We start from the raw sequence: 23,452 nt of genomic DNA on the forward strand, positions 1-23,452 counted from the left end.
ATTATCCCGTATGTCCCATCTAATACTCTATCATTAATATGACACATCAGATAAATTCAAGAGCTAAACTAAAACCTTTCTACCAAGTATGAAAAGTTATCCTTTTAATATGAAATATGTGTATTTGTTTTAAGCTGAATCACATCTTTATAGGCTTCTGATTAAAAAGATTATTTCAGGACCAAGTACATGTTTCAAAATATACTATGCAGAGCTTAATATGGTATACCTGAATTTTTCTTAATTTGACAAAAATGGACAGAAGGCAAAATGAAAAAAAATTTATTTCCGCAGTGTTTTATCCACTGTCAATACTGTATTTTTGATGCAATATATTTGCAAAGGAAAAAAAAAACAATCTCAGCTTTTATTTTCCATTTTAAACAACTACAATATTTACAAGCTATTTAGAATAACAAACACTCAGACGCACACACACTCACAGACCCACGCAAGTACATGTATTCTTATCTCTGGTTTATACTGAATGCTGGTAAAGGCAATGAACGCTTTCAGAGCCCATGATCAGAAAAGGGAAACCCATTTTCCTTCCTCACACAGATCTTCCCGAACCACTGTGAATCTTCTTCCTTCCATTTCCTCATGCAGAGCTCATTGTATAGGCTTAATCAGTTTTTACAATTTATTTTTACTTAAACTATAAGCTTTAAAAAGCATAAGCAGACATGATTTCCCCCACATTTCTGTTATTTTGGTTGTAGAATCTAGCTTCACATATTAAGAAATCTTGTTTAACCACAGTCACACTAAACCCAGGAGTCATCTGGAGCAGCCATCTCATTTTCTACCTGCTACTCTGTTTGGAATCCAGGGCACCACGTCACCTGTGAGAGCAACACCTGAGCATCCAACCCTCCCACCATCTTACACGACTGTTGTTCCTTCTAGCGTGGCCCCACTGAGTCATAAATTGTCAGGTGCAGAGCTGAGGCATAAGAAAAAGTTCTGACCCTATATAATAGGTATAAGTCTTAGGACAGAGTTGTCATGAAACCTCGCGATGACCATTGGCTCTCGTTCCCCCAAAGAATGTTGCTTTGCTTCCATAAAATGGCAGATATTAAAGTCTAGCTCGCAAACAGAACTTATCTACTCTACTTCAGAAAGAACATGTGGCCAATAGGCAGTAAGGAGAAATTCTTATCATACAAACTTCTTGACAGATGACTCTGCTGAGGTGATTCAAAGCAGCAAATATACTTGTTTCAAGCAAAATTAATGCTCCACTCACATACCTACCAGATCTATTTGTATAATAATTAATTCCTTTCCAGTCACAGTTCTTACCTAAACATTTCACAAGTTAAAAATGAGAAGTCCTAGGTGTATACCAACCAGATTTTTTCAATAGAGAAATGAAGAAGTGAGAGGCTGGTTTTTAAATACTTAGTTAAAAACCCCTACAGATGACCAATGTGATATTAAAACTTATGCTGCACAAATACATGGTCCTATCTGATTTTCCTCTTTCTCTAGATCAGTAACACTCAATTTCCACATGAGACTGAAACCAAAAGTTCATAGGCCATTTACAGGTTCCAAGTACCATTTTAGCCTTGACTGACATTCTTTTTCCACTCATTTTAGAATTACAAGAAAAGCCTCTGGAATAAAAATTGATTTTGTATACCTTATCTGAACAATTCATCATATCAAAGGAAAATGGACTGGGTCTGTGTCCAGGTAAAGTAAGTTTGCGTGATGATATTACACTACAGAAAAGAATAAGAATGAAGCCTGAGGGCTTAAACAAAAGGGTGGGGGATTGTCTATATTAATGGAAGATAAACAAAAAGTAATTAATCTGGCCAGCAGTTTGTGTTTAATAGCTAGTAAACAATTCAAAGACTTCTCAAGCAAAATTACTAAGGTGTCTTTTTCTCAAGTCATTTATTTAGGAGGAAAGATTTTTGAAAGTTAACTAAAAGAAGAAGATAATTTTAGACCCTGGGCAAATCCTAAGTTGAAAGACCTTGTTCTGGATGAGGGACTCAATGCAGCAATCTGCCAAATGAAGAGTTTCTAAGCACAGGCAGAAGGACGCTGCTCGGAAGCAAAGTGGAATTTATTAAGGCTAAGCTACCCTTGCTTAGATCAGAGGCTTTTTTTTTTTTTTAAAATATATTGTTAGAAGATAGAAAAATAAAGCAACTCAGGAAGAAAGACACATCTTCCTAATGAGCTTAGTCTCTACATAAAAACTTGCTATTTTCATTGCCTGACATTTGGTACACAAGAGTAATTTTCCACACCTTACTTAGGATAGAAACATTGACTATCTCTGTTTCAAGGATTAGTAGAAGTATCTCAGATATACTTGAAATATTTTTAAAACTACTTCAAATCTAATGGAAGCTCATCTTCCTATAATAGAAACTCAAAGAATGCAGAACACTGATGAAGTCTGTTCATTAATTTCCTGAAAGGTAATTAATTTCCTCTTACCTTAAAAATATACAGCCTCACCACCTACTTTCCCAAGCCCCTTAGATATCTATCAACAGCTTATATGAATCTAGACTCTTGGAAAATTAAGAATACTTTAGAAAAAAGTGAACATTTAAAGTTTTATGAAGTATTTAAAATGGTGCAAAAAAGAGGGCTCACACCAAAGTTATATGCTGGAAGATTAACTAAAAGCTTAATTTTGAGTTATAAAGTGATTTTTGCCACTGAATGAGAAGAAATAAGGGGGAAAAGCTAACAATTTATAATCCACTCCAGGACTCTCTCTCAAAAGAAGGAAAAAAACAAAATCAAACAAGAAAAAGACGAGAAAGATACCAATGAAACTCTGTTTAAGAGAAATGCGTAAAAAGCTAGTATTTTAATTCCATATTTTTATTTTCCAATTATGGAACTCTGAAAGTTTTGGCAATTGTGAACTAAAAACACTAGTGTATGTATACTCGAGTCTTCCACACTAAATGAAGAAAGTTAATCGCGGAATCTTGACAAACAGCTCACTGTTCTCCAAGGTGGGGTGGGAGGGAGAATAAGACAGTACGATCAATTACTTAATGGAAGCATGTATATATGTATGTAATCACTCAGGTCCAATTATTGTTAAGAACCTTTCCTTCAATGATCACTGCTTCCTCTGACATAATTATTAGAAAAGTATTTTGACTTTCAAAAGACTATCAGTTTTAGACTTAAAAAAATAAGAACAGGGCTCCTGTTAGGGGTTCCTAATTGATAAATTCACTGAAGGGCTATCTCTGATAATAAAATTCGACTTGCTTTGAGATGGAAGTCCATAGGTGCTACCCCAAATCAAGATGCAATATATATGTTTTGTATAAAATCTGGTCTTGCATTTTTAGAGTATGCAATGTGTTTAAAAATTGGGGGTACGAGGTTAGGAATACAAATAATTCTAACTCTTCTGACTGAATCACCTGAAGCTTAGATTTTCTTTCCCCCGTGTAGGAAAATGAATTATCTTCTACTTAAGACTGAAAGGGCTCCACTTATCTTCCCATTTAGGTAATGGCCACGAAAAGATCATATTCATTTCAGAAAGAGAACAAGCAGCGGGAATCATAACTCCTTTGAGAATATCTTAAATAAACATAGACAGTTAGACAGATCATATACAGTCAGTTTCAGAAGAAAAAATATAACAGCCTGAACCTTAATGACGTGCTGCAGATTTGCCAAAATAAGGCAAATACGGAATACAGAATATCATGACAGTTATCAGGAAAATACATTTTAATTGGTCAATTTAGCAAAGGTACCCTTTGTGCAAAGGTTCAGGAAATCACTCAACAAATGTTTTTAAACAGTAAATTTGGCGAAGTGTGAAGTATGGAAACATCAGCACGAGGCACACTGGGTTCTGAATTACCACAAAAATTTTTAATTAGAAAAGGGCCTTACAGATGAAAATGCAGTCGGGTGGTGTATTCTTATAGCTACTGATTTCCTCAGTTTTCCTCCCTTCTACTGAAGTGTTGGGCTGCACCTCAGGAGCAACAGCGGGGAGCGAGCGAGGAGGGAGACAGCTCCCCTCTCCTGTCACCTCCTCAAAAGACACTTGAAGCCTGTGCCGTCCGATGCGGGAGCTGCCAGGCACATGTGGCCAGTGTGTACTGGAAATCTGGCTAGTGCCATGTGCTGAAAAAGGAACACTTCGGGTACACTAGATCCGCTAAACTGTATGATTAAAATCAATTCCACCTGCTTCTTTTCACTTCCTACTCACAGCAGGGTAGAAAGATGGCTGCTCCTAAATGCTCAGACGAGACACAGAGTCGTCTTTGGAGTTTCACCCGAAAGGGGAAAGTTTTTTGGAGGCTCTAAAAAATGCCAAAAGTTGGAGATTAAATCTAAACTGCAGTTTCTACCCAGCCCGATTGTAAATCTGAATTATAGATTTCCCTGAATACACAGATTTAAAAAAAAAAAAAAAAAAAACAATAAAATTTATGAGACAACATCTTAAGTCAATTTCACAGTTATAAATATCTCAAATTACACCTATATACTATAAATTACAGGAAATAAAATTCAAGTAATAGAAAAAGAAGACAGGAGCAAAATAAAAGGCAAGGTTATTTAGAGAGGGATATAACAATCAGAACTGCACCATTTGGAGAATTTCGCTTGAAAAAATTTTACTTGATTAACTGAACTGCATATGAGTCCCTTCAAGAGCTAATACCTCTTAAAAGAAAAGCGATCAATTCTTTCTTTAAATTCCTGGATGTTCATCTTCGTCTTTGAAAAACAAAAATATTTTCTTCCCAGAACCCGGCAGAGCTTGCCCCAGTGCAGAGAAGCTGAGGGCCTGGGGCACACGCAGTGCTGGGGCTCATCTGACATGTGGACACAGGAGCTGGCAGTAGTGTTCACAGGACCGATGCGCTGTTATCGCTGGGGAATGCCAAAGGCGAAGCTAAGTGTGTCTTCCGATCTAGTGCGCATTTTAAAGGAAACACCCAGTGGACTGGCATGAAGTACAGACTCTAACAGAAAAGGAGCAGCACAGTTCCTGCTATGTATGTTTTAGGGAAAGGGAAGGGCTTAATCCCAAAGGCAATTTAAATAATGGTATTTTATTTTTATATATAAATAAACGTTCTGAGAAATCTCAGACTTTAGTGCATTGTTGTAAAAAATTAGTGCAGTTTTCTCATTAAAGTTTTTAGCGCTCAAGGAGTAAGATAAATCTATGTCTGTTCATAGTCTCTTTCGCTGTACATTAAACGTTCAGACGGCTAAATGTCACACTGAAGGTTTCTACACTGGTCTGTTCTTAAAAATCAAGGTAAATGGATTTCATGTTCTGTGACAAAACATGGCAATTATTTTTGGCAAAGAAATTAGAAAAATATGAGATCATAGTTTAGAAATGAAGAGTTTGTTGATGTAAAGCATAGGCAATACATAGGAAAAAACTTTCTTTAAGGATGTATTTTTAACAGAACTTTATCCTTCATGCAGAATGTTTTCTCGGCAGCTAACTTAAAAAAATATTTCAGCTTTATTTGGGGATGGAGACAGTGACAGGAGTCGGGGCGAAGGACGAAGGCGAGGCGCAGAACCGAGCCCGCTCTCCGTCCCCGTCTCTCCCGTCCCGGAGCCACGGGATACCTGCAGCCATCTTCCACGCTCTCCTCTCTTCTTCCAACGGCTTGGAACGGAGAGGGCAAAGAACCGTAGTTATCCGACACTGGCTCACACTTCAGCCCCAAGTTCTAGTACCCCAGTTTCTATCACAGTCACGTATTTATCATCAATCTGGACCAGCAGTACTGTCTTGTCGATGTGGGATCTAGTACCTGGGTCTCTGCTGCAAGGCGCCCACCGGTGAATCACCTATTGATTCAGAACACAGTCAGTGAGGGGCGGAGACCTGGAAAACAGTCACAAAATTCACGCACACTTACGGGTAGTAATTCTGTTTAGTGAAAAGGTACATTTAAAATAACATGAGCATAAATTAGCTGAACACATGCCAACAAGTCAGGCTACAAAAAAGCGAGAGGCTGGGTCAGCTTCACGAGAGAACTTACATGGCCTTCCATGCCCTCCTGAGGACTCCAGTCTTTCCAGCTGTTTCTCCCAGCTTTTAACCGAATACCCTCATCAGGCCACTGCAGCTCCTTCCTTTTGGACAGGTTGATCCCATCCAGAATTTGACTGGGATCTACAATCTATATTGCAAATAAATATGGGTCATTTCCAGTTCAATTTTTTCTCGATGATGACAAATTCTATGAATCTCAAACAAAATTTCTTTCATAGACTCCCCGTGTCTCCACTGCCTATAACTGAACAAACAAACAGTCCGAAGGGCCTCCTCCTGAATTCCCTGTAGCCTACTGGCTGACCGTACCACAATGGCCACATGATGGCAGCTGAGTAGGGACAAAAGTCACCACTGAAATGCTACTTGATTTTGGTTCTTATGCGGGCAGAAACTTTTTCTCAACATTCAAACGTGTCCTAGTCTTCAGACTAATTATTACGAAGGTGTGTTCTCACCAGAATGCTTCATTCAACAAATGAGAAAAAAAAAAAAAAACCAAAAAACAAATGAGTGACACGAACAGCACAAGAACCACGGGCTTACTCACTTGGACTCTGTAAATCACTTCCCCCCTTTTGGCGTGTGAATTATTGGCAGGACTTAAGGTGTTGCCTGGCTGGGCGTCAGTGGCACTGCTCTGACCTCCCTCTGTCCCAAGAAAGCCCACGAGAGTGTGATGTTTGCAGGCCGGGATGCTCTGGCTGGAGCTGCTGGACGAAGGCAGGCCGTGCTGCACACAGGCCATGCCGCTCTGACCGGAAGGTTCCATCTGGTTCACCATGGAGAGGCGGGACTGGATGGAGGACGGTAAGTTTCGAAGCGATATCTGACTCGTGGAAGAGCGCCGACAAGGCACAAATCCCGTGGCGGACATCCGGAGGGACGAGTGCCGGCTGCTGTAGCAGTAAGAGGACTGGCTGGCCACTGAGGCGCGAGCGGGGGACTGTCTGACCAGGCTTGACTGCACGGAGTGGGAGCTGTGGCTAGTGCCTAGGGAAGGACAAACAACAAGCTCATTCTAAGTGTGATGATTCAAACACAGGGTTGTTTATTTTTCCTTATAGTTTCCAAGAGTTTCCCCCCAATTACTTGGTCAATTCACTGCATTTAAATTATACCTAAAATTTCTTTTAAAAAAGTTTATATTTCTACCCAAAACTTTTTAAAAAAGATTTATTTGAGAGAAAACAAGAGAGTGCACAAGCGAGCGCAAGCACAAGTTAAGAGAGGGACAGAGGTGGAGGGAGAGAAAGAATCTCCACCAGACTCCTAGCGGGATGTGGAGCCCAACGCAGGGCTTGATCTGACCTTGAGATCATGACCTGAGCCAAAACCAAGAGTTGGAAGCTTAACAAACTGTGCCACCCAGGCGCCCCATACCTAAAACTTTTAATGTTGTCAAAAAGAAATAAATATCTGAGAACTGTTATCTTGTGTGCTTTTGAATTACTAATTTTAATTTGCTAATGCTTTTTAAAATTAAAATTCTGGGACAAAAACAAGACACACATGATTTCTGCAAATATCAGGATTTAACACTGAGGTGAATCCTAAAATATCTTCCACAGATATACTTCAGAAAAATAAGAATACCTCTTTAATATTTCAGAAATGAAACATCTCATGGAAATGCGACCATAGAAATATTTATTAAGGAGGTAGTATGTGGTAGGATCTATAACTACTACTTCTCAAAGTAGAGAATTAATGTCCTTTCAATCCATCCCAATGACAAACTACACAGTCTGTAGAGAGATTGTGATTCCACACTGTAACTTTCATATCCATTAGGGGGTTACTACTAAATAAGAATTATCAGTGATATGGAATGGCAGGTCCTTCTGTGTCCTTTTTCAAATGGCTTGATATGATTCCTCTGGTCTGTCTTTTCCCTGACTTATAACAGTAATATGAAGATTGGGAAATAATTAACTATATTGAAAAAATTGCTCCATGTATTTTCTATCTGAAAATAGAGCTGATCAAAATAAAAGCATTTAAGAAAGCACAATCAAAGTTCTAGCTTTTCACTCAGAAGTTACAAAAGAACATAAAAAATGTTGGTAATACACCTATTTAGAGTCTTAATTCCAATGCTATCGGATTTTTTTTTTTTTTAACAATGAATGTCTTAAGACTTCTCATTCATGTGAAGCAGTAGGGGAAAGACAGCACTGGATCAACCAACTAGCCGTATGAAAGCAGAGTAAATCTGATTCCTACCGCATACCAGGTGGATTATAGATCTTGTGGTAAAGGTAAATTAGTAAAAACAAAACAAAGAAACCTGTCATGCCTTGGGACAGGAATAATTTTCCTAAGTTAGGATACAAAAAGTACTAATCATAAAGGGAAAGATCAGTAAACTGCTCTACACTAAAATTAAAAAGACTTTTGTCAAGAGAAGAGGAACCACCCTTCTTAGGAAGAGAATGGAAAGCCCAGGGATAGAATGGGAAGAGATATTTGTGGTACAGAAAACTGACAAAGAACTCAAACACAGAATATACAAATAAGAAAAGGATAATCATGGAACTAGAGGATAGAGGATATTATGCTAAGCAAAATAAGTCAGCCAGAGAGAGACAAATATCCTATTATTTCACTCATGTGGAATTCAAAAAACAACAGATGAACAGGGGAAGGGAAGTTAAAATAAGGTTAGTCCAGAGAGGGAGGCAAACCATAACAGACTCTGAGCGTTGATGGAGAGAGGTGGGGGAGGAGTGGGCTCAGTGGGCGCTGGGCATTACGGAGGGCACTTATGGGGATGAGCACTGGGTGTTTTATGTGGGTCATGAACCACGGGACCCTGCTCCTGACCAGCGCTGCACTGTATGTTAACTTGAAATTAAATTTGAAAAAGAGAAAGATAACCAAAGAGAGTAATAGGCAAGAGACTTAATAGGTACCTCAAAAAGGGAAAACGGTGATAAACTCATGTAAATTAAAACAATGAATTAAAGATCACCCCTTCCTCCAAGCAAGTAGGGAGCAGAGATGAGAAATGATAATACTCGAAAGCTGGTGAAAATTTACAGGATGGGCATTCTGATGTATGACTGGGAGAGTACCAATTGGTAAAAAAACAAAACAAAAACAAACAAAAACTTGCTGGAAAGATTTTTGGTATTATGTGTCATAAATATTAAATATTCTCATAAACATTGACTTAATGATTGTATTTTAAAAGTCTCTAGCCCAGGAAAATAGCGATTACAAAAAGTTTATTATAACATTCAGAAGAAACCAAACCATTGTCCAGTGAAACAGAAGTTAAATAGATGATACTAAATATTATTAACCTTTAAAAAATATGATATTCCAAATACATATATTTAATTACTATAAATAGGATAATGTCCAACCAGAAATCAAGCAAAATACTCTATTTACATATTTCCAAGTAGGTAATACAGAATTCCTTTTTCTTTTTGAGAGAGAGAGAGAGAGAGAAAGTGAGCACACGCCCGTAAGGGAGGGGTTGGGGAGGGACAGAGGGAGAAGGAGAGAGAGAACCCCAAGCAGGCTTCATGCCCAGTGCAGAGCCCATGGGTCTCAGGGCTTGATCCCACCACCCTGAGATCATGACCTGAGCTGAAATCAAGAGGCTGATGCCTAACTGACTGAGCCACCCAGGCACTCTGGTAACACATCATTCTCTTTATACACGCACACTAAGAGGCTAACTTAGATACATAATTTTGTTTTCACATTACCTAGTACTGGAGGATAAGATGTGACCGGTGGATGGAGTCCGGCTCCTGACCCTTGCCCTGGATTTCCAGTGCTTCCCTGGGACACACTGCTGTGGGGGTCACTGGCGCTCACTGCATTGTTGCTAGTGCAGGACAGTCCGCCTCCAGTGTCAGAATCTTCAATATTGCCCCCGCTGTTACAGCCGGCTCCACAGCCTTTCCTTAACCTAGGAACAAACACCAGAGGAAGCAGCATTATCCCATGATCACTTCAGGCGAGGTGTTTTATTCTACTTCGAGCTATTCTGAATGTTTAATGCTACTAATGTGCAATCAATATTAGAAACAACAAAAAAAGGCATTTACATTTTCAAAGAATGGCCTAAGAACTATCCTCTCCTTCTTCTCGCCACTTCAATTCTCCCCAATCTACCTTCACTTTAATATAGTGTATAATCTTTCCCAATCTTTTCATCTTTCCTTAGCCGTAATGAACCGCACATAACAAAACTGTATCATTAAGGTGGAAATAGGACTCTTGCCAGCGTCTGCTCAGTGCCTCTGACATGTATACCCCCTGAAAACCCCTCATTTCTGCTGTAGCAAACTTGGGAGAAAGCTGCTGCAATCATTTTTCCTGGTTTTTGTGTTTTTTGTTTGTTTGTTTGTTTTTTTAATGTAGGGTGACCAACTATCCTGGGTTGCCCACAACTGTCTCAGTTTTGCATTGAAAGTCCTGCTTCCCAGGACACTTCTTAGTCCTGCGGAAACCAGGACAGCTAGGAACCTTAATCTCTATTACCATTTCTCTTGAGGGAAGAGAGAAATCAATCTCTTTAAGGCAATTCCAGCAAAACAGATAATTTTTTAAAAGAAATTTTGAACACCACTCTGCTTTATGTTCTTCCTTCTGTTTGGATAGAGACTGATATTAAAATGTGAGACTTTTTTTTTTTTTTAAGTATGCCTAGAGGAAAATGCCTTCTTGAGAGTTTGCCACCCTAATCCCACATTCTGTTTTTCCTAAATTCCGTTATTTAAGGATCTAAACAAAAGCCAGTAAGAAATTGAAAAAATACTCTGTGATATTTCTTCACCATCCACCAAACTATGATGTTCCTATACTGAACACCATAATTTACAAGACAAAAGGCAGAGAAAAAATTCGTGTGCATACTTGAAGACACTACAGATTGGAGATCAGAGCGATGACTGATTGTTAAAATGGCAACAGTGTTACATACCGAGGAGTTTGAGCAAGTACAGCATGCTCGCCCTTCTGCACCCTGGACTAAAACAGAAGGTGAGCAACTTCAAGTGTCTTAGGTTCTTCTCTAACTTGCTGTTTGTTGACCCACACATCCTACTAGTGTCATTAATGTTGCAATACAGAGTCAAAAAAGTTAAAGAAAAGAGAACTATTCAAGATTCTACCAAATGCTGGATCAGTGCAATCAGAGTTGGACATGAGACTTATCTCTAGTGAGAGTCTGAAGATAAAAATTGCTCAGATCGACTTTCTGAAGTTCCTGATAAAATAGGTTTATATTGCGCTATGGCATCTGTATTTTTCTGTAAGCTTTCTAGGTGATACTTAAGTGAATTGCCTCGATGAAGGACAGAGCAAACCACCACTGAAATATGCAACCCCACAGCTCACCTGTGCCAGGTTGACACTATGAAGTTTCTGATATTTCCCAAACTGATAGGTCCCCCAAGGATTTCTTTAAGCTGTTCATGGCTGTCAGAGTAAGAAGTCGTCAGGGGTGAGACAAAGATTGGGTAGCCAATAGGTTGGTCACAAGATGAGTTTATCATGTTTCTCAGAGCTTGTTTGGCATTCTGGATGCTACCTCTCTCTGGGTTACGGTTACGTAGAAAAACAAGCTCTTGCTGTTGTCCTGCCCAAAGACCTCTGACGCATTCTTTATTAACCTGAAAACCAGAACACACGGGAATTAGGTTAAGGGGCCAAGAATGAAATTCACATAAACAGAAGAGTATAAATCAGAGGGATACAAAAGACACATGAAAGCCAACTGTAAAAATCAGGAAACAAATACAAGTTGGTCACGATTGAATAGAAGTTCATCAATTTTCCATTGTCACATGCAGAACTCTTTTCCCTGGTCTGGTAAAAATACCAAGTTTTCCAAATTAACAATGCACTGGGTTTTGTAACTGAGATAACAGATATATTTGACAGAAAACAGAAATAACAAATATTCAGAGTTAAAAGGATGTTTGTGACCTTGCAGGCTGATTAGATGAAGTAGATAAAAAGTGAATCATCATAACCTATTAAAATAAAATTTCAGAAATTATGTCTCCTGAAGCCATGAGATGTTTAAAAAAGCAACAAACAAAGGGAGGTAGATGGGCAATGGGGAAATTGGGGGATGGGCATTAAGGAAGCCACGTGATGAAATGAGCACTGGGTGTTCTATGCAACTGATGAATCACTAAATTCTACTTCTGAAACTAATTTTTAGATATTTTTTTTTTTTTTTAATTTGGCAGACAGATCACAAGTAGGCAGAGAGGCAGGCAGAGAGAGAGAGGAGGAAGCAGGCTCCCTGCTGAGCAGAAAGCCCGGTGCGGGGCTCGATCCCAGGACCCTGAGACCATGACCTGAGCCGAAAGCAGAGGCTTTAACCCACTGAGCCACCCAGGCGCCCTGAAACTAATTTTTAAAAAAGGCAAGCAAAAACCAAAAAAAGTACAAGCTATGGTATTGTTTTGAAACCTGGAAATCAGATTAGCAATATGGTGTTGATGTTTTAAGAAGAGACAGTGCCCGGAGTGTATATATAACAGATAAAAGACTGCCAAAATGGAAATAAGCAAAAATTTTAAGACTTTATGGCACATGAAAAAATTTCAGAGGACAGAATAGATTGCAAAATAAATCAAATTAAGCGCTCACAATCAATGCTAATGTAGTATGGTCATTTTTCTTCTATAAAAAGTTTCAATCCCTTTCTAAACTTGAGGTAAGGTTATGTAACTTTTTTTTTCAGACACAAAAACTAACCTTAATGACCCTGAAGCTCAGGTAGCGTCTATTGAGCATGATGATCTTGTATTCATTGGTGCCGTCATCCATGACATGCCGCAGAGCAAGAAGGGAGGGAGAGTTGGCGAGGACTGCACTCCGCCATGCAGGGTCCCCTTCATGGGCTATTACGAGGTTCTTTTCATGAGACACAATGGCTTCGTAGAGCACAGTAGGGTCGTCATACTCATCTGGAGAAGTGAAATGATCCTAAACAGAGAAATAAAAAATATATACTTTACAGGAAAAGAAGGACTTCCAGATAAATGATAAAAGCTTCTGCAGTTACTAAATGAAAATTCTGAAAAACTGGTTTAATATGAATATTTCATATCCACACATATTATCATTGTCGGAGACAGAGTGTCTTAAATTTAAGCAGGTTAGGAATTAGCTCTTTACTTTTGTAAATACTTCAACCCAACCCTATCTTCTAAGTTTTAAATAAACAAGTATTTTTCCAATTTTTATATATTTTCTTTGTTTTTCTCGTTCAAGTGGGGTTTTACATGTCTACATTCATACATATTTTTTTCTCATAAAGGACTGTCTCACTGGTATCAGTTAAGGAAGGCTAAACAATATAAAAGTCCCCTAAGTTGTGTTCCTTTTTAATGAGGCATTTTTCACACACAGCCACATCTCTAGAATGATCCCAATAAATATGCATTTTATCTCTTCTAGTTAAGATAAGGAGATTAAGGGCCCCAGTCCTAAAGAAGCTAGTCAAGTCTTCCCTGAGAAATCTCCTGGTCTAGGTAACCACCACTCCTGCATTCCACAGCTGTTATTTAATACCTCTCCTGTGTGGGAGTCTGTGGCAGACAGCACGGATGAAAAAGGACTATGTGGAATGTATCCCCCTTCAGAAACCTGCAAGTTAACAGGGGATGCAGGACATATACCCACATAACCTTAAGACAAACTCAAAGTTCTGAAATGAAGAGTATATAATTGTAGCTATTCATAGTTGGGAGGTTGATAAATTTTTACACCCAAGTAAAGTCACTCATTTCCACTCAAGCCAAGTGACCAGTCTGTGTATGGTATCTGAGGGGAGATGGGTAAGTACAAGAAGGCAAGCTCCCCAACGATGCACCTCCACATCTGGGGGCTGGCCTATACGAGAATAGAAAAAGTATTCACTTGTGTATGTGAATAATGCTTCAGAATGTAAAAAATTCAGGCAACACCCCCAACCCACCCCAGCAACTCTTAACAACCTTGCCAAGCAGATTAAGTATGTAATAACCGGCTTTGCAAATATCAAATCTGAAGCTCAAAGAGTCTTCGCTGCTTCCTAGGTTTAGAAAGTTAGTAAATGATTAAGCCAGGACTTAAACCCATCTTCAAAGAGAATTTACCATTCTGATTTTAAAAAGTGTGTGATTACAAACGTTAAATGAAAAATCTGTAAGCCCAGCTGATGTGATTAGGGAAAGTTACACAGTGCAGGTGGTTTTGAACTGAATCTACAAGAATGAAGACAATTTCCGTGGACGGAGATGGGCACTGTGCCGGAAAGGGAGAGAGCTCCAGGCAAGACATCCTACAGGAGAAGCACAGATCAGTGAAGAGCACAAAGGTGATTATAGCCTAAAGTCTCTCTGGGGAACTGAGTTTCTGTGACGTTGCCAGGCAGCGCTGTGCTAGACACTGGAGAAAGGCCAGTGAGTGAGACAGATACAAGCACTGTTCTCAAGGAACTTAGGGTCTAGTTAGAAAATACTGAAAACAAAACAAAACAAAACTACAAAACTAGCTTTTAGGCAGGTTGTGGAGCATCTCCCTTATACCTTACCCAGATTTCTGCTGTTGGGCTGGTGCACTTCCCTCTGTTACTCCCTCCTCTTAGAACTGCCTTCAACTGATGGGGCTGCCTCGGCAGGAAATGCCAGGGGAGGGTTATTCCCCCACCTGGTTGTGAAGGGGGCGAAGGTCCTTCATATAACTGCTGGTGACACGGACACTCCAGAACCCCCTCTAAATCCAGGAGAAGCCAGAATTCAGCTGAAACAGCTTCGCTTAGCTCCTTCCCTCTTCCTTCCTGCTCCCCACCCTTCCTTACAAATTCACCTGAGGACACTTGCAGTCTCTGGCCCAGGGATCCTGGGCTCTGACTCTGCTTCTAAAGTGTGTGGCCTAAGCTAGCGCTTATGACACCTCTGGACATCAGACACCAGCCCTCCCGACCTTCCTTTGAAATACCGAGCTCGCCTTCAGCAGAGAGCTAGATATCGTATGACGGGCTCTCCTTTAGCAAACAGTTCCTTTTAGGGAAGGAATTCTATCTTTGTATAGTAGTCTTCGTACAATTTTTTTGGGGGGAAAAAAAAGTGCAGACATAGGCAATAGTTACAGTCTTAATAAAATGGACAAAGTTGGAAATTATTAGACATGCCAAAATGGAGTATGATAAATCTTGCTCAATTATTTCTTTTCACTGGGCTTAAGATGGTTGGATGAGTTGTTTTAGAGGTGAAGTATTTGAAACAAGTAGAATGCTCATGAATAGGGAAATGGCTGAATAACTGCAGTTAAGAATTATATTCTGGAAAACTATAGATTATATTTCTACATTAAAAATGTAGAAAGCATCCAAGTTATATTAAATATGGGGGAGGAGCACGTTACAGATCACTTTATGTAGCACAAAGGAAAATATTTGTATATATAGATGGAAATGTCTATGAACTCAGGAAAATCAAAAAAGATATGCATCAAATTATTGGCAGTGACTGCTTCCTGGAAGGGCCATACAATGGTACAGGGTGATGGGAATACTTATTTTTGGGGCACGCTCACTTTTTAACGTTTTTCATTATTTTTCAAATACAAAGAGAAAATGTTTCCAGTTTGGGGAAAAGTTTTCAAAGTCATTTTAAAAATATATCTGAAAAGTTAAAAGCCAAAGCACAGTATATATTTGTGAAAAACGAAACGCATTCATTTTACATTCACGGGCAACCAACCCTCGTGCTAAGCAATGAAGATATAAATATCAGTAAAAAATGATTCCTGTCCTCAACCATACATTGTAATATTTTTTCATGTATCACTTATAAGCCAAAATGGACTTTGATTAGTTTTAGTTCCAACAACCATGTAATCATCAAAGAGACTAATGAAAAAGGTAGAACAAATAAGGATGTAAAGTGTTTTATGTTTTACAAAATGATTAAATAGAGGATAAGAACAGGAGAACATGTGAAAAAGGCAATTTGCTTAATTTCTCGGAGTTGAGTCTTCACCTGCCAAACTGGGATGAAAATCATTTTCTCTGGTATTATGTATATGCTAGCACTAATATGCTGTACAACACTACAATTATTAAATATCACACAGATTATGACCATTTTTATTTATAAAGTAAAAACATAATACAGTCAATTGGAGAATTAAAAAAATTTTTTAAATGGTAAAGGAAAAAACAAAAATTAAAAACACCTACAAAGTGTGCTAAACACACATTATCAAGGACTGTCTGAGAGGCAAGAGTTAAGAGAAATTTTATATTTCTAGCTTTCTGGGAACAAATCCTTTTCTTTACATACAAAAAATTACACCATTTTACGTGTGCAGTTAGATGCATTTTGACAAATACGCACACCCACGTAATCCCCACCACAATCTAGATCTAAAACTTTTCCATCACCCCAAAACATTCCTTCCTGTCTTTTGGCATTCAATCTCCACATCCTACGGAATCACTAATCTGCTTTCTGTGGCTGTAGACTAGTTTGGCTTGTTTTAGATCTTATATAAATAAAATCATACAGTATGTACTCTTTTTATGTCTGGTTTCTCCCGCCGTGCATAATGTTTGAGATTCATTCATGTGGTATCTAACAGTAGCTCATTTCTTTTTATGGCTAAGTAATATTCTATCATGTAGATATACCACAGTTAGTATGTTCATCTATTGATGGACACAGGAGTTGTTTCCAGAATGGGTCTATTACAACTAAAACTGCTAGGCACATTCTCTTAAGTAATTATCCAGGAGGGGAACAGCTGGGTTATAAGGAATGTGTATGAATCATCTTTCTTTTAATATATATGCCTATGGTTCACTTTTGTGGGTTGGGTTTTCAAGAGTATATAACTCATGAAATGTATGAGTAAATATATGAGTACGAACTTTGGAGATTCCCAGTACTGATTTACAGATCTCTCTTTTCTTGGCCTAAGAGTCCCTCATGGGCAACCCAACATGTGTCTCAAAATGATGCTCACTAAGTGGTTGTTTCTGGCTACTGCAGAGGTCGATCTCACCCTCCTCAAAGGTGTATCAAAATTATGGGACTTTTCCTGGCTGCATTTGTGTTCTCTATCTTCCCCCCGCCACCAACCCTCTGTGGCTCCCCGGTTCCTGATTCCAACTCCTTACCCCCATGGTCTGTCACGGTTGTTGTCAGTCATGGCTACTGAAAGTAAGCTGTAGTGTGTAGCCCACGTGTGTTGGGCCAAATGTAAGGTAGAGAGACCCTGTCACAGACAATAATGCCACAGCCAAAAGAACATGTAAGAAAATGGACCTGACAGCAATAGGGAAGAGCACCTGTAAGGAGAGACCGGCAAAGACCTAAGGTATCCAAAAATTCCCTGTGCCTCAGTTTCTTCTCTGACTAATGGAGAGAAAATACCTGTTATAATGTTTAGAACTGACTGAAGATGTCGCTCTAGAGGTGTTAGATAACCATGCTGTATAAAAGAGTATTTCTTACATACAGAGATATTATTAATCAGTGCCTTTTGAGAAATTCTGAAGTTTTAAAAACATTTTAATCTAAAGTCATTATCTTTTTCATTTAAACACATTGACTTGGCTCAAAACTGTAAAGCTCGTCTGAAGACAGACAACTCTTAATTGTTCCCAAATGTGTATTTTCTCAATGATCCTCAAAAGAGTATTCCATTTTCCACAGAGACTTTCAGATAATATATCCCTTCTCAGTAATCTCCTAAATAATACGGGAAATTGACTTTATTCTAACAGTTCAGATCATAGTAAAATCACTTGAAGAGTAATTCACCCTTTACTTGGGGGGGGGGGAGAAGATTCAAACAGATCTGAGTAGAGTCGATGCATTTTATTTTATTTTATTTTAAGATTTTATTTATTTATTTGACAGAGAGAGATCATAAGTAGGCAGAGAGGCCGGCAGAGAGAGAAAGAGGAGGAAGCAGGCTCCCTGCCGAGCAGAGAGCCTGATATGGGACTCGATCTCAGGACCCTGAGATCATGACCTGAGCCGAAGGCAGAGGCTTAACCCACTGAGCCACCCAGGTGCCCAGCTGATGCATTTTAATGAGGCTTATCATGTGGTCTCTGTCATCAGATCTGATGACTACTATTACGTGGAATGACTAGAGTAGCTCATACTGGTACTTAATTTCCTAATATAGTTTTGAAATAATCCAGGGCTTGGATATGTATTTTGGGTCTGCATTTTATTACCCTACTAGGATTATTTAAGTAAGGCTAAATCTGTCCTAATCATCTATTATTCTATATAACATGATACATGAAACAGCAGCACTTTAACCCTCCTGAAATGTTACCACAATGCATTGGGAGTTAGCTAACATTTGCCTACAGAAGAGGCTTGAATCACAATTATGTGAAATGTGAGGTCAAAATAAGGGCCTGAGAGCTTTATTCCTAGTTTGTCACTGCCGACAGTTTTCCTCAATTTCATGTCCAGATCAGTTACTCTCCAATATTAATATTCAAGTTTACCCTTAGAAACACAGGTTGAGACTTCTAAGATCTAGTATCTTGTCATAAATCATGTTTTCCCGTGTTTCAAATTACAGCATTTCTCAAAAGGTTCTTAAGAAACATAATTTGGAAGTCAAATGAAGAAGTGCCATTAAACACCAATAATGCATTATAATTCTCCTCTTCTTACCTGATGAAGTTTAATGGACATGCGGATTCCCGGGACGACTACTTTCCTTAGCAATTCCATGTCAGCAAAGATCCATTCATCTCGAATTGAAGAAATACGGAAATCTCCCTTAAATAGGGCATGCAATCCATAGAGGAATGACTCTAAATTACTGTTAGGATTGGAGATAAAGGTTTACGTATTGTGACAAAGAACTTCCATTACACTGATTCTTACATGTGGTTGAGCATCAGAATCATCTGGGAGTGTTTTGCAAATACAGAGTCCAATGACTATACTAATATCAGAACCCCTGAATCAGACTCACAAGGGACAGGGGCCCTTTGACCTGGGATCCTTGTTTACGAACCACTATACGAGTAAGTCCATGAAAATAAACAATAGACAAAGAGTGTATAAGCCACAAAAGCTTACAGAGGGTCAAATGGAAAACATGTAGTAATCACAAAAGAAATTTAAAATATGTAATATTGCTTAGTTCTAATTCATTCAGACGCTTATGACAAGAAATTCAGCTTATATTTATACTCCCAAAAAATCTAATGTACTAAGTTAACTATATTAAGAGCATAAATGCTCTGGATCAAAAAAAATTACAAGGAAATATGGAAAAACAAGAAGAAGTAACTCATTAGAAACACAGATGTAAAATGGGAGAAGACCAATCAAACTTTACGGGCGATTATTTTTAAAATGTCTTAAATCCATGAAACTCTCATTATCAGTAGTCACCCACACATGTGTGAATTTTAAAAGCCAGCCATTAACCACCAGGGAGAATTATGTCAGCAAAAGATATATAAAAAAACAGTATCAGAAGAGAGTTCTGCAACAAATTAGCATAGAATGCTTCCATGAAAGGCTAATTCAGATTTATGTTATACAGCTTCTCCTACTCTCTTCCTGAAAACAGAAATGCCTTCCTTACCTGGACATATGGTGGGATGCGGTCCCCAGAGCTCTCCGTCCCAGCACACAAAGTCCGTAACAAAGAGTCACTAGGGATGAATCTTTGTCTACATCCAGTGGCTTGAAAAAACAAAGAACACTCATTATCAGAAAGACATAAAGGTATTTAACAAATCGGAATAGCTAATAAATTAGAGGATGAAGAACTCAACTAATATATAAGTTCTAGGTCTTTAAATAGTTCTAATGAGACAAAACTTAACAAATCAGTGTAAAATGAAGTATGAGTATATATGAGGTGTTCCTCTGAAACCTTTAAATAAAATCTAATGCTTTATAATATTGGGACACACTTTTTAAAAAATCCTGACTTTTATAAATTATTAGGATCTTAGCAAAACATCTCAAAGTACTTACTTGCATACATCATTCCTGATAATGTCCTGTCCTGAAAATACAATATTCTTTCTATTAATTAGTTGTTTGGGGACATAACCTGGCAAACAGGTTATTAGCGACAGCTGTGTTAGCCTACTAGTGACGATTACCAGAGTGAAGAAAATCAAATTCGTATCTGTGAAATACTGCTTCCCCTCAACCTCTCAATTTTTTTTTTAAACAACTGAAGGTTTTCTTATCCAGATGGTCAGAAAGAAGGAGGTCTGGAAAAACTGACCTCTTAATAACAAATGGGGGTATTCTTTCCATCTCCAAAGAAAAGGACTCAAACAGTTACAAATGAAGTACATGAGCTCTACCTTTGCTCTTCGGGAAGAGCAGTACTCTATCCAGTTGAGGTAAATCACACAAAAACTCTCTCTGGATATGCCAGCCAGTCGATGGTCATAGTCTTCATCGATGTTTGGGTTAAATGTTGGGTCCACATCAACATAATTTCGATCTGCACACAGACGTAGTCCTTCCTGCATTGTCTCATTGGCGAGCCACTCCTCCAGTTTGGAAGAAGTTGTAACATAATAAATGATACCCTAATGGGGAAAGATTAAAACAGCAACAACAACAACAACAAACCCAGGTTAAGTTACAGTTTGAATTAACTCCAATTCTTCATTAAATAAAGTCCAATGGTTTATACTGATTGTATAACTAAAAAATATTTTATTCTAGCTCAATACTCTAAGAATACATTTTAGAAATGCTGTAAAAAATACACCTCAGGCCTTTCTGGATGAACAGTTAATTTAATACTTTAAAAAAGTCACAACCATAAATTCATCAAGACAAATTCAAAACAATTTTTTTTAATTGATTTTAGAGCTTTTGAATTGAGGACATTTTTAGAGAGGTACAAAAACTTTACTGTGATGCATTTCTCATAGAAAGTTACTAAAACATCTTGTGAAGCTAGGTCAAGTTATAGAAATATAATAGTAAAGCAATAGAAATATACCTATTTAGAACCAGAGACAGAAAATGCCATATACACAGAGACACATAGCACATAAATAGTGCAAACTCGATCTATTTAGCTTCCTGAGGTTGGGTTTAACCAACTACTAATTATAAGACTAACATTCACCCCAGTCAGCACAAGCAAAGTGGTACACAGAGGTAGTAACACAAATACGGAAAATCCAGATATGGGTCACTAAAATTCAGCATACATTTTCCTCTTCAAAATACTGCTTTGCCTGCAAGCTCCAAATCATAGTTTTGCTATAATCCTGTAAAATCTTTAGCAAAAACAGAACACCTGTATAGTAATGAACTAACCTTGCCCAAAGAAAGGTTTGGTCTTTGCCCTTGGGTCCTGGGAGGGAACTTCTACTCCTCTGGAATGTCTTTGTTCACCTATGAGCTTACAGCCATGATCTCTGGAGGAGCTGGGAACTAAGGCTGGTCACAGGGTAGTCAACCACATGTAAGTGACTACGCTCCAATAAAACTACACACCCAGGCTCAGGTGAACTTTTTTGGTTGACAACAACTGGGAGAAATGGGCATTATCTGCATAACTGCACTGACAGAAGACAAGTGGAAACTCATGCCTTGGTGTCTCTGGCCCCTGCCCTACACACCTATTTCCTTGGCTGATTTTAATCTGTATCCTTCCACTGTAATAAACCCTAACCATGAGTATAATGGTTTTGCTGAGTTTTTTGAGTACTTCTGGCAAATTACCAAACCAGAGACTAGTCTGTGGGGATGCCAAAATTGCAGCTGGTGTTGCAAGCGAGGGTGGTTTTGGGGACCTCCCAAATCTTGCAATACTTTTATTCGGGTTATTGAAAGCAGCGCAAGAAATGGTTAGCGGCAAGGGCTCAGCAGCTGGACAAGCCTAGATTTAAAATCCTTAACTCCACCTGCTAATTAGAGGACTCTGGGCAGGTAACTTCTGATTCTTGTTTATTTCTAAAACACAGAAGGAACTGTATGCATATTCCTTAGCCCAGTGCCTTAAACATATGAGGCACATATGGTAGTTATTATTCATGAACAAATGGAATGAGTTCCACTAAAGAAGGAAACAGCAATACCATAGTAGGTATACTTTACTGACTTAATGGATACTAGAGATTTTTTTTTTTTTTAAACAATAGACTCCAGCTGGGCATGAAGCCCAAAGTAGGGCCAGAACTCACAACCCTGAGATCAAGACCTGAGCTGAGATCAAGAGTTGGACACTTAACTGACTAAGCCACCCTGGTGTCCCAATAATACTAGAGAATTTAAATCACTGCTTAGAAGCAAAGCACAAGTATTTTTTTAAAAAGTTTTTTTCCAAGAAGATCAAAAGCTCTAACTGGGCATACAGCCTTACCTTGACATAGTAAGTGGTGAGTACTTTCCGAAGGTCAAAGACTTGGAGCATAGAGGCAGCACTGTTGTCAGTGATACTATAACCCTCCAGAATATACTTAGTGACGATCACCTCCCAAGCTAGCCAGCGCTGGCTAAACGCAGCATTAAATGAAAGCACATGAGGAATATGTCCAGGTTCACAACAGCAAAATCCTTCATCTTCTTCAACGCCTTCAGTAATGGCCTCCACTTCCCGTTGTTGACAGTAAGTACCTTAGAGAGAGAGAGTGACAGAGAGAGAGATCACTGCATACAATGGAGAAAAAAATCACATGCAGTAGAACATGAATGCTCCAAAGACACCAGAAATTTAGGGAAAAAACAACAACAACACACCTTTTATAGTAACTGAAAGTATGGGAGCGATCTGCCTTGGAACGTTCACTAACCAACAGCAGGAAGCTCGACACCAGGCATATTATATATTCACGTCCCGCAGAATCACGACATGCATTAGCACATTCCAGCTTCTGAAAACCTGCGCAGTTACCTCCTTTATTTTCACTCACTGATCCCAAACTTTTCAAACCTGGGCTTTCAAATGCAGTCCTATCACGTGAAGGCCAATGAGTAAAGGGACATCACATGACGGTTTGAGTTAATTCAGTAAGGGAAGAATGGATTTAGAAATGAATCACTGCAGGGCACACAACAGAGACAGACATGCAGAACCGAAAGAATGGGAGCTCCGTTTACCAGCACCATGTCCATGTGGCAAGAAGAAATATTACATACACGTATTTGGTTTTTTTTTTTTTTAAAGATTTTATGTATTTATTTGACAGAGAGAGACACAGTGAGAGAGGGAACACAAGCAGAGGGAGTGGGAAAGGAAGAAGCAGGCTCCCTGCTGAGGTCAAACCCAGGGGTCAAACCCAGGACCCTGGGATCGTGACCTGAGCCACCCAGGTGCCCCCATATATATGGATATATGAACTGTAATGGTTCATGATAATTTTATCTTAAATTCATAATTACTTTTTCTGTGGCC

General features: G+C 38.8%; 1 protein-coding gene across 5 annotated transcripts in view; it reads right to left on the reverse strand.

Annotated features, from left to right (window-relative positions):
• Positions 1-266: 266 nt before the first annotated feature.
• PCNX1 (pecanex 1) overlaps positions 267-23,452 on the reverse strand; it is a 157,797-nt gene continuing 134,611 nt past the window's right edge. For all 5 annotated transcript variants that reach the window (XM_059373838.1, XM_059373837.1, XM_059373841.1 and 2 more), the window contains 10 exons: positions 22,421-22,674; positions 20,397-20,627; positions 19,658-19,758; positions 18,730-18,880; positions 12,794-13,024; positions 11,420-11,694; positions 9,781-9,986; positions 6,609-7,051; positions 6,045-6,185; positions 267-5,847 (listed from right to left, as the gene is read on the reverse strand). In XM_059373838.1, coding sequence (XP_059229821.1) covers positions 5,707-5,847; positions 6,045-6,185; positions 6,609-7,051; positions 9,781-9,986; positions 11,420-11,694; positions 12,794-13,024; positions 18,730-18,880; positions 19,658-19,758; positions 20,397-20,627; positions 22,421-22,674 — 2,174 coding nt within the window. In that variant the 3' untranslated portion in view covers positions 267-5,706. The remainder of the gene's footprint in view (positions 5,848-6,044; positions 6,186-6,608; positions 7,052-9,780; positions 9,987-11,419; positions 11,695-12,793; positions 13,025-18,729; positions 18,881-19,657; positions 19,759-20,396; positions 20,628-22,420; positions 22,675-23,452) is intronic.

Source organism: Mustela nigripes, chromosome 13 (genome assembly GCF_022355385.1).
Source record: "Mustela nigripes isolate SB6536 chromosome 13, MUSNIG.SB6536, whole genome shotgun sequence".
Taxonomy (NCBI): Eukaryota; Metazoa; Chordata; class Mammalia; order Carnivora; family Mustelidae; genus Mustela; species Mustela nigripes.